Source organism: Osmerus eperlanus, chromosome 11 (assembly GCF_963692335.1).
Source record: "Osmerus eperlanus chromosome 11, fOsmEpe2.1, whole genome shotgun sequence".
NCBI classification, from domain to species: domain Eukaryota; kingdom Metazoa; phylum Chordata; class Actinopteri; order Osmeriformes; family Osmeridae; genus Osmerus; species Osmerus eperlanus.
The window spans coordinates 17,006,231-17,024,531 of record NC_085028.1 but is presented as its reverse complement, the minus strand read 5'-3'; the positions used below and the strand labels follow the sequence as shown (position 1 = coordinate 17,024,531).

Here is an 18,301-nt window from a genome sequence, read left to right as displayed (position 1 = left end):
TGTGTGCTGTCGTCATCATCGGAAAAGTCCGCCCCCTCCAAGTAGTCTTTGGAGAAGACGGCCAGCCATTTTAGTGAATGAGCTGGCTTTCACAGCGCAACTGTAGGACGGAGAACCTCAGGACTCATATTCAACCTATTTCTCTTACAACTGTTAGTGGGAATTGACTACTATGAACTGAAACTCTTCCTAAAAACAATTAACCAGTAGATCCAAGTGAAGTGACGCATAAGCCAGTAGAATCCAGTGTCGAGTTGTAATTTTTTGCACCTCAATGTGTAGCTAGAGGAAATGGCTGTGGAAAGCATGACTGTCCATCCAAACTCCCCAACAACAACCAACCACGAACACAACAGCCTTCTCACTGATGAAAGGTCGAGTAATTCTACAATCATATTTCTACCAAACTATTTATTTGTCCTGTGCTTTTTAGGTATAAAAAGCACGGGATTTCTTTTTCCTTTTTTCTTTCAAAGGGATAAAGTCGCCTTTTTTTCTGGGGAACAAGTACAGAGGTAACGAACGCCATGTTGAACCGATGCTCAACGCAAAGTGGAAAGTCAAACATAAACCTGGAATATATAGTATTTGATAATTACTGAGGGATCAATTTTGTCCACGAAGAAAAAAAACCATCAGTTCCATCAACTTCTCCAGAAAAGTCGCACCATCTAAAGAAAAGATTCAAGTGCTTGCTAGCTAATTTTCCACTATTGCAATGTCACAAGCTAATTATAAATTTAATGTAGTTAACGTATATGGAAACCTATGTAAATTAACAGTAGACTTCTATATTGTAAAGAATAGCCCCACAGTAGAGCAGTGTACATTTATTAGCGTGCTGTTTCACTAACACCAAGCAAGCTGAGAAAAAGGGACAATCAGCTAACAAGCTAACGTTAGCCAGTCTGACTAGCTAGTCTAGTTAAATTACAGTACTCTTCATGGCTAAGGACTAGCCAGAACCAGTGCCCGCCTATCATTATCTTGAACAGATTTTTTCAATTTCCCAATTAGTGTTTATTGAAAGTTTCAGGTCAAACTTCTCATATTAATTACTTGGTTAACTAATTGCCAGGAAAACATGTTGGAAATTGATGTGTTAGGGCCCCAGCTAGCTAGCCAACTAGCTAGACGAAGCTAGCTAGCTGGCTAGCTTGCTACGCAGTTAAAAAGTATCACGGTGGGGGAGGTGAAAACCATAGATGACGGTACTAGTAGCTTGCCAATTGTATTTTCGTACTCACTTGATACGTTCATATCAGTTATTAACTCTCCCCATAATGTAAACAATTTAATATGTATTATTGGATACAAAACGAGCTTTTCATTAAACGGACAGGTCCCGTCTCTACAAACTTTGGAAAATGTCTACATTTTACGATAGTAAATCGATTATTCTGTTAAGGCCTTAATACACGGTCATCGTCGAGGGCAGTTTGATATTTTCTCAAATGTGTTTTACGATGTTAACCCCTCTTCTCCCCAGCAGGACAGCCGAGTCAGCCATTTTAGATTGTGTTCCCTAATAACCAACCCAAGCCCCAGAACTTTGTTAAACGTTTGCAAAGCATTCCAGAAGTGAAAAGTGAAGTAAAACACAAAAGTTCCCCATCTATCTAACTCCCTGCTTGCCACGTTTGTCTTATGTTCCCCAATGCCACTCCACCCGTACTATAAGTTCCCCAAATTGCTCAGGGGTTTTAATGCCAATAGCTGGAAAGTGGTAATAATGACATTGAGTGCCAAAATACGATGATCTTGTTCTTGTGAGTAATGGCCATAATTTGGTACCAGCACATTTTTTGCCGTCTTTTATGTTCACTCATTTATTGAATAATATAATCTGTAGATGTATTATTATGCATGAGCATGAATGATGTAGTACATTTGAAATTGTATGTTTAAATTCGAGAACAAGAACGAAGATAGTTACTTTTTCCACAGCCCCAAACTCTGTCATCCTGTGATTGGGTGTAGCAAGTCAGTGCATGATAAACCTCTAGTCTAGGATAGTCTACTAATGTTGCTGCTACATGTTGAATCAGATCAGTCACCATGTGGGAGATCGCAAAGCCCTTTTTATTTAGACTAGTTACCGGCGTTGGTGTGGGGCTGTTTATGTCATGAACGTACTATGTGAAATGTCAATTTAGGGCTGAGTAAATATAAACAGTTGGATTAGGATTTTGGCTTCGGACCACAGATTACTTTGTGTGATTTACACCCCCACTCAGAGGCTAGTGGCCGTGTATTCACAGCCTGGCTGAGGACACCAGGGACACCTCTGTTGGGCACAGTATGACTGGAATCTGGTCTTGGGATGGTCCTGGCGTGTCCAGTATCAGGCAGAAGGGAGGCCAGAGTTTGTATGTGACATACCACTAGGGTAGAAGGACTGCTAGACGGTTGCAGTTAGTAGAGTCTTTGTTATCACCACGCTTTCCTGTTCCCCACATGCTGTCTCTTTGTCTGCCTGTCTGTCTGACTGTGTCTGTACGTCTGTCTGTGTACCTGCCTGTTTGTAAGTCTTTAGGTCTGCCTGACTGTCTGTCTGGTTATATGTCCGCCTGTCTGTCTGGCCAATAGAAGCCCACTCCTCTCACCATGAAAGGCCTCCTTGTGTGTTGTACTGGATTATCGTGTGTGCGTGTCACAGTCGTGGCAGGACATGATTTACTGGTTAGCTTAGCCAGAGTTTGATCATTGAAGGGATTGTCTTGGTGGTTGAGTGACCAAACAGGTTGTGAAAGAAGATAGGTTTTAGTTGTCGTTTGTTGGTTGAGTGAGTAGTCCATTATCAATAGAAGTCATCGTAGGATTTGCCTGTGTCTGTGTTGCGAGCTTGGCTTGGTAGATATCAGATCTTTGGTGGTTTAAAGGAAGTCAGGCCTAGTTATCTGAGGAAGTGGTTTGATGAGCAGGAGATACACTGTTGATGCTCATTCACGTCTTCAAACTAAAAACACCAGCTGAGACACATCACCATTTCTGATGGACCCTGAACCCTGATCTTAACAAAAAACATGTCATTCAAACTGTCCACCCTTTCGCCATGAATGCCCCCTCTCTCCCACTCACACACACTCCGTCTCCTTCTCTCGCTCGCTCTCCAAAAGAGATGACCTTCAGCTCTCCAAGCCGCTCTCCAGCCCTCAAAAACAATGGTTATCTTTTATGATTGATTGATTTTGCACAGATTAATAATTAAAGGATCGTCTGTTATGTATTCACAAGCGTGTGAACATAGCAACAAGTCCTGACTGACCAAAGTCCCATCAGCTCCTGCACCACCACCCTCACTGTAACCTCTGTCACAGATGATATTTAGCACAGTTACCAAACAAGTTGCAACATCTCAAAGTCTGGGTGATGTCCAGAGTGTAGAAAGTGTTGGAACTAGAGGGCCTTTTGGGTGAGGGCTGGTGGTGTGGTTAATGTTTACATTTAGTCATTTAGCAGACGCTCTTATCCAGAGCGACTTACAGTAAGTACAGGGACATTCCCCCCGAGGCAAGTAGGGTGAAGTGCCTTGCCCAAGGACACAACGTCATTTTGGCATGGCCGGGAATCGAACTGGCAACCTTCTGATTACTACCCCGCTTCCCTAACCGCTCAGCCACCTGACTCCCGTTGACTCCTGACTAATGTTTCAAACACACACACACACACACACACACACACACACACACACACTCACACACGCCTACAAAGCACACACAGCTGAGCAACCATTAAGAATTAAAATATTTTTTCCCTTTCAAGCAGGTGTTCACAAACATGGCAAAGTTCCACCCCTCTGAGTTGTGTGTGTCCCCCCCCCCCTTCACAATGCTCCGATTGGCTCCTAAGAATTAATATTCTAATGACTGTCTTTCTAACCCTGGAAGTAAACATGAGCTGTGTAAAGCCTTGCAGTGTTCCCCCTGGGCTAGTTCTTGACGTGTTCCCTGCCTGCTGTCTTCCCCAAGGCGAGAGGACGGGGAGCTGGAGGAGGGAGAGCTGGAGGATGATGGAGGGGAGGTGGAAGAGGAGGAGCCCAGCGGAGGAACAGCAGCAGTAGGAGGAGATGGAGGAGAGGATGATGGAGGTGCAGCAGCAGCAGCAGCAGCAGGAGGAGGAGGAGGAGGAGGGGGGGGGGGAGGAGGAGGAGGAGGAGGAGGAGGAGAGGAGGCACCCCCGCCAGAGAAACGGCGCCGGAGCAAAGAACGCCATGCCAGCCCCTCAGACGAAGACAAGGCGCACCGCCGCAAGAGGAAGAGGAGGAAGGAGAGGGAGCGGGAGAAGGAGAAGAGGAGAGCCAAGAAACGCCGTAAATCCAAACACAAAGTAGGTTGTGTGTGTGTGTGTGTGTGTGCTCCCCAACCAGCTCAGCTGCATTCTCTCCCTCCATGCACCCTGACCTCACACTCCGTGTGTGTGTGTGTGTTCCAGCGCCATGCCTCGTCCAGTGACGACCACTCAGACTTCAGTGATGATTCAGAATACAGCCCCAGTGAGAAGAGGAAATACAGGGACTACAGCCCCCAGTACCCTCCCCCGGTAGGCACACACACACACACAGGATGGTAAAGGAACCCCAGACCGTTTAGTGTAGCACCTGACACCTGTATCTCTTTAGATCTCTAAACTTTCAACTTCCATCCTTGTGTGTACCACCCCCCTCCCCCCTCTCAGTCTCATGCAGGCTACCCTCCCCCTCCCCCGTCGGGCCACGGGGGCCCCCTGCCCAAGAAGGGGGCCGGGGGCGGCGGGGGCTACATGAAGATGGACAAGGCGGGGGGCTATGGGGGCTACGAGGACTACGAGGAGGACACCTACGAAGGGGAGGAGGACGAGGACATGGTCGACCAAGACTACGACGACTTCGCCAAGGAGCTCAACCAGTACCGCAAGGCCAAGGAGGGGGGCGGCGGGGGCGGGACCACCCGCGGGGGCCGGGGGAGCAAGGCAGGAGCCAGAGGTGATTGGACTGTGGTTGCTAGGCTTGTTGCTGGGAGGATGTGGCAGGGGGTTGATCTGAAACTGGTCTTCAACCCTGGTCCTCAGGGCCCACTGGTCCTGAGGACAGGTCCAGAAACCCTGGTCCAGACAGCCTTGGGTTGAAGACCACTGAACTAAAGTACTGACCGTGTTTCCTGGTTCTGTTCCTCTCTCCGTAGGGGGCAAAGGTCGCATGAAGAACCAGAGGGGGCGTGGCCGCGGAGGCATGAGGGGAGGGAGAGGGGGTAGAGGAGGAGGAGGAGGCCGGGGTAGGGGGGGAGGTGGACGAGGAGGAGGAGGGGGAGGAGGAGGGGGGGGAGGAGGGGGGGGAGGAGGTGGAGGAGGGAAGATGGGAGGAGAGAACGATGATGGAGAAGGAATGTACGGAGGAGACGACATGGAGGTGAGTCAAACACCATCCCCCTTTCACTGAACACAAAACAAGCATGTAGAGTCGTCCTGTGCGTGTGTGTGCGCGTGTGTGTGTGCGCGCGTGTGTGTGCGCGTTAACACAGTGCCAGTGTGAACCAGAGTAGAGTTCTTCTCTGAGAACCTGTTGGTTGGCTGTGTGGAGGCGTGACTCATCTAGCTTTGTGTTTTCAGCAGTACGGGGAGGACGACTATGACAACATGGCCGAGGATGATTATGAAGACTACTCCAAGGACATGAACCCGTACAGGAAGAAAGACCGGGGCAGAGGTGAACTCCCGGGCCTGGCGTCCCAGCATGCACCTGGTCTGAACACAAGCAGACAGCATGAGGACAAGTCGACATGTTAACCCTGTTTGCTCATTCTTATTTTCTCTCTTCGGTTTCCTTCACTCCTCCTCTCCCCCCCACACTCCTCCTCCCTCCCCTCCTCCTCCTCCTCCCTCTCTTCCCACCGTCAGGAGGTAAAGGCGGTCGCGGGCGTGGCCGGGGTAAAGGTGGGCGTGGCATGAATCGGGGCCGAGGCCGTAACCGAGGGCGTGGCCGGGGCGGAGACCAGGGTCACGACGAGGACAACAATGGAGACATGGAGACGGGGGTGAGGGGACATCACCATGTGTCCTGCTGTGTGTGTGTGTCCTGCTGTGTGTGTGTGTCCTGCTGTGTGTGTGTGTCCTGCTGTGTGTGTGTGTCCTGCTGTGTGTGTGTGTCCTGCTGTGTGTGTGTCCTGCTGTGTGTGTGTGTCCTGCTGTGTGTGTGTGTCCTGCTGTGTGTGTGTGCCCTGCTGTGTGTGTGCCCTGCTGTGTGTGTGCCCTGCTGTGTGTGTGTGCCCTGCTGTGTGTGTGTGTCCTGCTGTGTGTGTGTGTCCTGCTGTGTGTGTGTGTCCTGCTGTGTGTGTGTGTCCTGCTGTGTGTGTGTGTCCTGCTGTGTGTGTGTGTCCTGCTGTGTGTGTGTGTCCTGCTGTGTGTGTGTGTCCTGCTGTGTGTGTGTGTCCTGCTGTGTGTGTGTGTCCTGCTGTGTGTGTGTGTCCTGCTGTGTGTGTGTGTGTCCTGCTGTGTGTGTGTGTCCTGCTGTGTGTGTGTGTCCTGCTGTGTGTGTGTGTCCTGCTGTGTGTGTGTGTCCTGCTGTGTGTGTGTGTCCTGCTGTGTGTGTGTGTCCTGCTGTGTGTGTGTGTCCTGCTGTGTGTGTGTGTCCTGCTGTGTGTGTGCCCTGCTGTGTGTGTGTGTGCCCTGCTGACTGTGTGCCCTGCTGTGTGTGTGTGTGTGTGTGTGCCCTGCTGACTGTGTGTGTGTGTGCCCTGCTGACTGTGTGTGTGTGTGTGTGTGTGTGTGTGTGCCCTGCTGACTGTGTGTGTGTGTGTGTGCCCTGCTGACTGTGTGTGTGTGTGCCCTGCTGACTGTGTGTGTGTGCAAGCAGGACGGAGGGGGAGGAGGAGGGCAGAGGAGGACTGATGAGAAGCAGCAGGATAAGAAGGGGAAGGCAATCTGCAAGTACTACATAGAGGGACGCTGCACCTGGGTGAGAGAGCAGCACCACACACACACTCATGTACACACACACACACACACACACTGTACTGTGTGTGTGCGTTCTCACTGTTGTGTCCTGATCCGTATGTGTCTCCAGGGAGACCACTGCAACTTCAGCCACGACATCGAGCTGCCCAAGAAGAAGGAGCTGTGCAAGTTCTACATCACAGGCTTCTGTGCCCGCGCAGAAAACTGCCCCTACATGCACGATATCCTTCACTTACAGAGAGAGGGGGTGTGTGTGAGAGAGAGACACTTACAGAGAGAGGGGGTGTGTGTGAGAGAGAGACACTTACAGAGAGAGGGGGTGTGTGTGAGAGACACTTACAGAGAGAGGGGGTGTGTGTGTGAGAGAGAGACAGTCCTTCACTTACAGAGAGAGGGGGTGTGTGTCAGGTGTCAGGTGGCTGAGCGGTGAGGGAGTCGGGCTTGTAGTCAGAAGGTCGCTGGTTTGATTCCCGGCCGTGTCAAATGATGTTGTGTCCTTGGGCAAGGCACTTCACCCTACTTGCCTCGGGGGAATGTCCCTGTACTTACTGTAAGTCGCTCTGGATAAGAGCGTCTGCTAAATGACTAAATGTAAATGTGTGTGTGAGAGAGAGACAGACAATGAGTGTATGACTGTATTTTGAGTGTGTGTGTTAGAGTGTGTGTGTTAGAGAGTGATTGTGTGTTAGAGAGTGTGAGAGAGAGACCCTGTGTTGGTTCCTGGGTTCCTTGACTCCTGGCTGTACGTGACTTCCCCTGCAAGCTGTTCCACACCACAGGGAACTGTGTGAACGGGGATGAGTGCATGTTCTCCCACGACGCCCTGACGGACGACACACAGGAGCTGCTCAACAAGGTGAGCCCTCCAGTCCTCTGATTGGCTCACAGCCCTCCAGTCCTCTGGTTGGCTCACAGCCCTCCAGTCCTCTGGTTGGCTCACAGTCCTCTGGTTGGCTCAAAGCCCTCCAGTCCTCTGGTTGGCTCAAAGCCCTCCAGTCCTCTGGTTGGCTCAAAGCCCTCCAGTCCTCTGGTTGGCTCAAAGCCCTCCAGTCCTCTGGTTGGCTCAAAGCCCTCCAGTCCTCTGGTTGGCTCAAAGCCCTATCTGTCTGTTTAATCAACATGCTGTTCTCTGTCTTAAACACCTCTTCTCTCTCCCCTCTCTCTTCCTCCCTCTCCCCCCCCCCCCCCCAAGATGTTGGCGGAGGATGCCGAGGCAGGAGCGGAGGATGAGAAGGAGGTGGAAGAGCTGAAGAAGCAGGGGATCAACCCCCTCCCCAAGCCGCCCCCCGGGGTGGGCCTCCTCCCCACGCCCCCCCGGCCGGGCCCCCCCGACAACTCCAGCGCCGGAGACTTCTGTCCCTCAGGGGGGGACTTCGGCCCCCCGGGGCCCCTCCAGGGCGGGCCCATGCCCCCCAGCGGTCCCCCAGGCCCCATGTCTGGTCCCGGCCCCTGTCCCGTTCCCCCTCCACCTTGCCAGGACGGCGGGGGTCCCTACCAGGGCCCTCCCAACCCCAACGGCCCGCCCCCAAATATCGGCCCCCCTCCCCCCTGCGGGGGTGGGGGCAAGAAGATCCCTTCCCTGTTTGAGATCAAGGTCCAGCCCACCGGACAGCTGGCCCAGAAACTAGCCGTCAGGTGAGCACCGCCTGCTAGGTGTGTCGTGTGTGTGTGTGTCCTCTGTGTGTGTGTTGTGTATGTGTGTCCTGTCAGTGTGCTGTTAAGTTTTAGCACAGTTGATAAATCAACACAGAAACATTGTAGTTTCTGTGTAGAGTTGTAGAGCAGGTGTCCAGGCAGCGTGCTAACCACCAGACTGTCTCCCCCTCTCCCCAGGAGTCAGACCCCCGGCTCCACCCAGGGCCAGACGGGCCCCCCCGGACCCCAGGGCCCCCCCAGTGGCCCCCCGCCCCGCTTCCCCGGCCCCCCTCCCCCAGGGCACCCCGGCATGATGTCCCCGGACATGCAGAACATGGGAATGGGTATGAACCAGGGGCCCCCCTCCATGGGGCCCGGGCCCCCCATGATGCCGGGCTTTGGCCCAGGCGACGGGCCCCCCATGGGGGGCATGACACCCCCAGGGCCTGGGGGTAACTTCTTTGAGAACTTCTTCAACCAGCAGCAGAAGATGGAGGGCGTGCTGGAGGAAGGTGAGTGCTTGAGAGGGAGTGAAGAAGCAGTGCTGCTGAAGTCAATATCGTCCCGCTGGACGGATTATAATATAGCCGTTGTGTTCGGGTGGAATGATACTAATGATACTCTTTCTCCCCCTCCATCTCTCCCTCTCTCCATCTCTCTCTCTCTCTCTCCCTCCCTCCATCTCCCTCCCTCTCTCTATCCCTCCCTCTCTCTCCCTATCTCTCCCTCCATCTCTCCCTCCCTCTCTCTCTCTATCTCCCCCAGGTGATGACTTCCAGGGCTTCGGAGGGATGAACGAGAAACCCGGAGGAAACTTCGGCGACCAATTGTGTGGCTCCATGGGCGTGTCCGACGGTCCAGCCAATGGCGGCCCGGGCGGGCCGTCTCCGGGCGTGTCGGTTCCGGACTTCCTGCCCCCGGCCCAGCGGGTGCTGTTCCTCAGGATCCAGCACAAACAGCAGGAGGAGGAGGAGAGGCGCAGGCTGGCCGAGGGGGGAGCGGAGAGAGACATGGAAGGTACTGGAGCCTCACACACACACACACCTATAGATATACTGACACACACACACGTGGATATACTGACACACACACACACACCTGGATATACTGACACACACACACCTGTATATACTGACACACACACACGTGGATATACTGACACACACACACACACCTGTATATACTGACACACACACTCACCCATGCTATATATGTGTGTGTGTGTGTGAGTACAGGAAATGTCTCTCTGGCAGCTCTGACCTCAGCGCTGATCTCTCAGCAGAGTAAACATCCTGTAGGCCCTGGTTGTGCAACACTCTCTCTCCCTCCTCTCTCTCTTCCCCCTTTCTACCTCTCTCCCCCCTCTCTCTCGCTCTCTCTCTGCCTTCTCTGTCTTTCTCTCACTCCTCTCTGCCCCCTTTCTACCTCTCTCCCTCCCTCTCTCTCCCTCTCTCTCTCTCTCCCTCTCCCTCTCTCCCTCCTCTCTCTCCCTCCTCTCTCTCCTTCCCTCTCCCTCCCTCTCCCTCCCCCTCCCCCCCTCTCTCTCTCTGTCTCTCTCTCTCTGTCTCACTCACTCTCTCTCTCTCTCTCTCTCTCTTTACTACTTCTTTCTCCCCCCTCTTGTTTCTTGTCTTCATCTTAATCGTTGGTTGTGAGGCACCACAGCTAGATGGTGCTGTTGCTGTGGAGACAGCAGGGGTCATGGTGCTGTTGCTGTGGAGACAGCAGGGGTCATGGTGTGGGGGCTGTGTAGAGACTGGTGAACCTCTCACGGTGTTGTCAGCAGGGCGAGAACAGACCTCCTTTATTATAATAGCCAAGGTCTTGTTATACAAGCTTTTTAAAGACGGTAAGATAAGTTATTTTTAAGTAAGTTAGGCGGTTTTTCCCCTGCAACTCTGTGCCATGATGAATGTTTCAGTGAAGGTCGATGATGTTCAGCTGACGATGTTTAACGTTAAAGACATGTTTTCCTTGTTGACTGAGCGCTGTGTCCTCTCCCCCCAGGAGACTCGGCTAACTGGTACTCCAGCGAGGACGAGGACGGTGGCGGCAGCGTCACGTCCATCCTGAAGACGCTCCGCCAGCAGAGCCAGGGCCCCCCCAAGCCCGACGGCCCCCCTCTCGACCCCCGCCGCCCCAAGGGCTCCCCCGCCCACCCCCCCCACCGCCCGGCCGACCCCCGTCTCGCCCGAGACCCCCGCCTCCTCCGCTCCTCCGACCCCGACCCCCCGCACCCTGCCCCCGCCCCCGCCGGGCCCCCCGCCGACCCCCGTCTGGCTCGCGTCGCCCCCGCGCCCGCCCCCCCCCGCCCATAAGCCCGAACCCCCCCTGGTGTACAAGCCCCCGCCCCTCACGGCGCCCCCTGCGGAGGAGGAGGAGGCGGAACGTGTGCTGAGGGACAAGCCGGTGCCCATTCCCCTGGACCCCCTGATGGGCATGGCCCTCAGGGACCCGCGCTGCCAGCTGCAGCAGTTCAGCCACATCAAGAAGGACATCCTGCTGCACATGCCCCCGTACGCCAAGACCATCACCTGGAACCCTGAGGACCTGCTCCCCCTGCCGCTGCCCAAGCAGGACCTGCTGCCCCTGCCCCCCGGCATCCCCCCCGTCTCTACCCTCAACCCCCGCCTGTCCCGGACCCAGCAGCAGCTCCACACCTCCCTCCTGCCCGGCCCCCCCGCCCCCCTGGCCTCCTCGGAGCCCCCCGCCCAGCCCCCCTCCTCCTCTTCGTCATCGACCCTGCCCGACTTTGAGCTCCTCTCACGCATCCTCAAGACTGTCAACTCTGGGCCCCCCCAGGCCGCGCCCCCCCTCATCCCCGTACCCCCTCCCTCGGGTCTGCTCGGCCCCCCTCCCTCCCTCCCCGTCCCACTCGACAAGCCGGTGGACCCTCGCATGGCCCGCAAAGCCCCTCCCGCCGACCCCCGCCTCCAGCCCCAGAAATCTGCCCTGAAGCAGCCCTCCTCCGAGCCCCCCACCCCCGCTCCCCCGGCACCTCCTCCCTCAACCACCGGCTCCTCCCCCGCCATCGCCCCCTACGACCCACGGCTGCTGTCGGCGGGTGGAGTTGGGCGTGGCGTAGGGGGCGGGGCTTCGGCGGGCAGCAGCGTGCTGAGCGGCATCAGCTTGTACGACCCCCGGACTACCAAACCAGGAAGCCCAGGTTCCGGCCCTGGTAACGGCTCCAGCACCCCCCCGACCACCACCACGGCCGAACCCAAGCCCAGTGAGCTGCCGGCGGGCAAGCCCAAGGCCAAGGAGCCCCTGTTCGTCCGGAAGTCAGCACTGGACCAGCCGGAGCCCGAGAAGACCGGCGAGCCGGCCACCGACCGCTACAACAGCTACAACAGGCCCCGACCCAAGCCTGCACCCTCGCCTTCCCCCGCGGCCCAGGGAGGGCCCTCCGCCCCTGGGTCGGCCGCGGCCGGGCAGGGCCCCCCTGGACCCGGCGACCAGGCCCCCCCCGCAGGCGTCCACAACCTGCCCGTGTCGTCCCTGTTCAGCCTGGTGAAACAGGCGGCCAAGCCCAGCGGGGGAGGGAGCCCCTTTGGAGGGAACAGCCCCGCCCAGTCCGACCCCACCCCCAGTGAGCAGGACAACGCCTCTCTAAAGGACGTTTTCAAAGGCTTCGACCCCACGGCTTCCCCCTTCTGCCAGTGACCTTTGCCCTCTGGACCCCTCCCATCCTGTCTACCTGGGTCACAGGGCTGAGCGCTCCTCTGACCTGCTGTTTGAGCCGTGTGAACATTAACGGGTCGTGGAGGAGGGGGGGGGGAGGGAGCTGGTTGGACTGCTGACAGACTTGTGACCTGTTGCTTGGTCGTGTGCACTTTGACCCATGGCCTGGTCAGGTGACCCTGTCATGTGACCCGCCAGCTCCCAGTGTTTCTCTTCAGATTCTATTACAGACTTCGGGGGAGGGAGAGAGAGAGAGGGGGGGGAAATCTCTATTTTAAAACAGACAGGATAATGTATAGATATATGTGTTTGTCTTTACCAGGTGTCCCTCCCTGCTGAACGAGAATCGAAATCTGAGGGCAGTGAAGTGCATCTTGGTCGATGCTCTTCACCGTCTCCTATGCATTTATAACCCCTCCTTCCTGTGTCCTCCTCACCTAATCAGCTGTCTGCTCTTTCTGAGTCCCTGCCCCTTCACCTGTCCATCAGAACAATTACCGTTAATCATTCGTTCTTCCCTCGTCCAATCACAAGACTCGGACAGAGAACATGCACTGCCACGCCCCTCTTTCTGCAGATATATATCGAGGTGTTATAAACGATATGAAATGCGTTAACGATTCTTTGGTCTTGTTTTGCTTTTCTTTTGTTCTTTTTTTTTCTTTTTATTTACAAATAATTTCCAATGTTTGTTTCTCTCCTGACTGACAGTGTCGTCTGTCAACTACTAGAACTGGTGTCGGTCATGTTTTAACTTTTTAACACATCTGTCAAAGTGTGTGTGTGCGAGCGAAGCGAGTCTGTAACCTTATCACTAGGCACATAATGGCAATCACTATAAACTGGACTGGGTTGGGCGCCATGGCAACGCTCCGACACAACCCGTCAGACCCCCCTGTGTTGCCCTAGGGCTGTAACCTTAGCAACCTCCGGTTCTCCTCGTCTGAATGTCAGGCTTGGGGGAGCAGAGGTCAGGGGGTCATCCTTGAAGTTCATCGAAGTTCACACCCCCTCCCTGACGGGGCTCAGAGAGAAGCCCCCCCCCTCACAGCCCTCCTGCCCCCTCACTGCCCATCCCCCCCCTCACAGCCCCCCCCCCCCTCACAGCCCCTGCCCCCTCACAGCCCCACCCCACAGCCCTCCTGCCCCCTCACAGCCCCCCCCCTCACAGCCCCCCACAGCCCTGCTACCCTCGAGAACACAACCGTATCTGTCCTTCTGTCTGTCACACGAGTGAAATATGATCATTTTAATTTATTATTTTTTATACTTAAGACATCTGCCTCCCTTGCTACCTTCTGTCACATCTAATCATTTTATATATTATATTTTAGGTGAATATGTTGTCTGTTGCAGGTGGCTGAGAGACTTGGCCTCTCTTCGTATTTGTAGGTAAAACTTCAAACTAATAAAATCCGCTCTCTGAGGTGACCTGAATCAACATGAAAATCAAGTATATTGAATTGTTTTTGTTTTTCTAGTGTACTGTCCTCATGGCTTGACTGCACTGTAAACAAGTCCAGATTTGAGGCCAGGTTCTGTTTTGTAAGCGCCCGTTCGTTGCAGGCGAGATTGTTAAAGTATTTAATAAAGACGAGATCGACCAGCTGAACTGTGCCACTCTTCCTCCTCCTCTTCCTCTTCTTCCTTCTATAACATAACAGGGTGACGTAACAGCAGGGTGATATAACGTCTGTGTAATATTACAGCCGGAGGATATCATGATAGCATGGTAAGAGGTGACCCAGACATGAAACACTCTTGTCTTACATACTGGAACAACCAGAGCCACTAGTGGCCACAGCAAGTTAGGCGCCTTCACTATCGAACGTATCAGCAGGGCAATACCAGAACACAACATAACCATCATGAAGTGATGTCTTCTGTGGTGGAAGGGAGGTGGTGACCTCCTGCTGTTGGTTTCCTGTTGACTGTGACTCACTTCCTGTTCTCCTCCCATCCTGACAACACCAGGAAGAGCAGCTATTCATCACCGATATCACTGGTATCGCAAAATCTTTCTGGCGCTCACACACTAGGTGGAGGGTTAGTGTGTAAATGTTCTGTGTGTGTGCTAAGGAGTAGCGTCACACATATGTGATTCTGAACATTCCAACCGACTATTTTCCGATAGACAAAAACTATATGACAAACGCTATAGTATGGCTTCAAAATTTACAATTAGGAGGCTAACAAGTAACACTAGCAGGTAGTAGCATTGCTACGAGTATTATGCTAGGTTGCTAGGTAACGGAAGCTAACTAAAACTAGCTAGCTTCCGTTTTGGAAAAACAACTCACTCCTTAAAAGGTTAAGCTAGCCCAGAGCTACCGATAGCCCACTGATTCCACACATCACTGGAACATTCCTGAGCTGATCTCAGACCAAGAAAACACCTCTGCTGGCTGAGGTCTTACATGACTACACACACACACAACTACACACACACACAACTATACACACACACAACTACACACACAACTACACACACACACAACTATACACACACACAACTACACACACACACAACTATACACACACACAACTACACACACACACAACTACACACACACACAACTATACACACACACAACTACACACACACAACTACACACACAACTATACACACACACAACTATACACACACACAACTACACACACAGATCTTTGACTTGTTATCACACATCATAAATAGATACTTCCCTTGGACGCAGGGTTTGTTTTGAGTTGGTATATTTTAAGCACTTGGCCGCTGATGACGGTTTCCATGGTAACGGTTCCCGCCCCAATACTCCCCGACTTTGTTGTTAACTTGAGTTTGGGTTTCCAAACTGTTTCAATCTGTCTCAAGTTTGAAATATGATCATTTTAATTTATTTTTGTACTTCTCCGTCATACCCTTCTACCTATCTAATCATTTAAGGGAAAGTCAGATGGCTGAGCGGTTAGGGAATCGGGCTATTAATCAGAAGGTTGCCGGATCGATTCCCGGCCGTGCAAAATGACGTTGTGTCCATGGGCAAGGCACTTCATCCTACTTGCCTCGGGGGAAATGTCCCTGAACTTACTGTAAGTTGCTCTGGATAAGAGTGTCTGCTAAATGTAAATTTAACATATGTTTTGGGTGAATAGGTTGTCTGCTATGTGCTTCTAAAGTGAAGCTCTAGAACTTCAAAGGTTGAATAGTCTTGTTTTATGGCAAGAAAATTGAGTATAACCACTCGAGTCAACAAAGTGGAACACTGTCCTCCTGTGAAGAGTTGAAGACTGAGTATCTTTCATTGATAATCCTCTTAGGCCTATGCGCCCTGGCAGTACCTGTCCTGTTGCGTGCGAGTATATTTAGAAGGCCTGATCTTCTTAGAGGTGGAAATGGGTCAGGATTTGAAGAAGTCCACCCAACGTGCAGTACCTCTGTCAGGCTGCAGGGGGCGTCTGTGTCCACGAACATCCTCTCTGGAGTCGCCTAGATTTAATCCTGTCAAACACAACTGGATGTCTTTTTCACTTTCGCATTTTTCTCTCCATCTCTCTCTCTGTTTCTCTCCATCTCACTATCCATATCTCTCACCCTCTCCCTCATTTTCTCTGACGTCAGACAAGCCTACAATAGCGGGCAGCATTCCAAATGACCTATGACCCTTTGGAGAGGGGGGCAGGGGGTCCCTTAAAATTTCAAAATTCCAAATTCTGAAGACTATTTTCCTATCATATCCATATATTTTCCACCTTTTAATACTAAGATATCGTACGTTTGGAATTTGAACTATTTGGCTCAGTGGCCGGGTGACCTCTGGGTGACCTCTGGGTGACCTCTGGGTGACCTCCGCCTGGCAGTATGTGTCTGGAGGTGTTTGAGGGCTGTTTGTGTCTCTGTCCATGGAGCTGGAAGACAGGGCTGTTTGTGTCTCTGTCCATGGAGCTGGAAGACAGGGCTGTTTGTGTCTCTGTCCATGGAGCTGGAAGACAGGGCTGTTTGTGTCTCTGTCCATGGAGCTGGAAGACAGGGCTGTTTGTGTCTCTGTCCATGGAGCTGGAAGACAGGGCTGTTTGTGTCTCTGTCCATGGAGCTGGAAGACAGGGCTGTTTGTGTCTCTGTCCATGGAGCTGGAAGACAGGGCTGTTTGTGTCTCTGTCCATGGAGCTGGAAGACAGGGCTGTTTGTGTCTCTGTCCATGGAGCTGGAAGACAGGGCTGTTTGTGTCTCTGTCCATGGAGCTGGAAGACAGGGCTGTTTGTGTCTCTGTCCATGGAGCTGGAAGACAGGGCTGTTTGTGTCTCTGTCCATGGAGCTGGAAGACAGGGCTGTTTGTGTCTCTGTCCATGGAGCTGGAAGACAGGGCTGTTTGTGTCTCTGTCCATGGAGCTGGAAGACAGGGCTGTTTGTGTCTCTGTCCATGGAGCTGGAAGACAGGGCTGTTTGTGTCTCTGTCCATGGAGCTGGAAGACAGGGCTGTTTGTGTCTCTGTCCATGGAGCTGGAAGACAGGGCTGTTTGTGTCTCTGTCCATGGAGCTGGAAGACAGGGCTGTTTGTGTCTCTGTCCATGGAGCTGGAAGACAGGGCTGTTTGTGTCTCTGTCCATGGAGCTGGAAGACAGGGCTGTTTGTGTCTCTGTCCATGGAGCTGGAAGACAGGGCTGTTTGTGTCTCTGTCCATGGAGCTGGAAGACAGGGCTGTTTGTGTCTCTGTCCATGGAGCTGGAAGACAGGGCTGTTTGTGTCTCTGTCCATGGAGCTGGAAGACAGGGCTGTTTGTGTCTCTGTCCATGGAGCTGGAAGACAGGGCTGTTTGTGTCTCTGTCCATGGAGCTGGAAGACAGGGCTGTTTGTGTCTCTGTCCATGGAGCTGGAAGACAGGGCTGCTGGATGACTTTCTGTTGGCCTGGCCCGGTCTGGCCTGGTTTAGCCCAGTCTGGCCTGGTTTAGCCCTGTCTGGCCTGGTTTAGCCCTGTCTGGCCTGGTTAAGGCATTAGACTGGATCTGTTAGGGTGAGGCCTGACCCTGGATCTGTTAGGGTGAGGCCTGACCCTGGATCTGTTAGGGTGAGGCCTGACCCTGGATCTGTTAGGGTGAGGCCTCACCCTGGATCTGTTAGGGTGAGGCCTCACCCTGGATCTGTTAGGGTGAGGCCTGACCCTGGATCTGTTAGGGTGAGGCCTCACCCTGGATCTGTTAGGGTGAGGCCTGACCCTGGATCTGTTAGGGTGAGGCCTGGATCTGTTAGGGTGAGGCCTGACCCTGGGTCTGTTAGGGTGAGGCCTGAACCTGGGTCTGTTAGGGTGAGGCCTCACCCTGGATCTGTTAGGGTGAGGCCTGACCCTGGGTCTGTTAGGGTGAGGCCTGAACCTGGGTCTGTTAGGGTGAGGCCTCACCCTGGATCTGTTGTCAGTCGACTTGTAGTGAACCCTCCGCTCCTGACGTAGGCATGGCAACGCTTACGTACACGAGGCGATTGTGCTCCTCCAGGACAGGGCTGTGTGTGTGGACAGTGTGTGTGGACAGTGTACTCCTTCAGAGATTTGTGCTCAATGTCTGGGATTGTCACGTTTGCCTTTCCCATGTGACCACACACACACACACACACAGCACCCCTCCCCCTCACTTCCTGTCTCCAGCAGAGGAATTCCACCCGCTGCTGCAGTGATGTTTCCTGGGAAGACTGTCCCCTCTCCTCCTCCTCCTCCGTCCTCTTCCTCCTCCCCCTCTTCCTCCTCCTCCTCTTCCTCCTCCCTCCTCCTCCTCCTGTGGCAGCACCAATACCTTCTCGTCACCCGTCATGGGCAGTTGAGCGACTTCAAAACAATGCTGCTGACTTCCTTTGGAACAAACAGTGTTTAGTCCGGATTCACAGGAATCGCTTCCTCTACTGGGTACTGTAGACCGAAGCTTTGATGTGTATGAATAGACCAGTTTTATAATACTATGTTAGGGATGAGTGATGAGGAACTTGATTATTCTTTAAATTCTTCTTTAAAAAAAATACAAATTGATGCATCATACATCAGGAGATGACAAAGTCAAATAAATATAGTTATCCAACACTTCATATCCCTC

At 53.1% G+C, this 18,301-nt stretch overlaps 1 protein-coding gene across 1 annotated transcript; it reads left to right on the top strand.

The window, feature by feature from the left end:
- The first annotated feature begins 18 nt into the window (after positions 1-18).
- On the top strand, positions 19-13,854 carry zc3h4 (zinc finger CCCH-type containing 4). Its single transcript, XM_062472559.1, is given in 15 exon segments — positions 19-374; positions 3,972-4,329; positions 4,435-4,542; positions 4,678-4,963; positions 5,163-5,386; positions 5,590-5,683; positions 5,875-6,011; positions 6,830-6,931; positions 7,040-7,151; positions 7,677-7,786; positions 8,123-8,565; positions 8,764-9,077; positions 9,331-9,582; positions 10,573-10,870; positions 10,872-13,854. Coding segments are annotated over 15 exon segments (4,278 nt in total). The 5' UTR covers positions 19-291; the 3' UTR covers positions 12,229-13,854.
- The last annotated feature ends 4,447 nt before the right edge of the window (positions 13,855-18,301 follow it).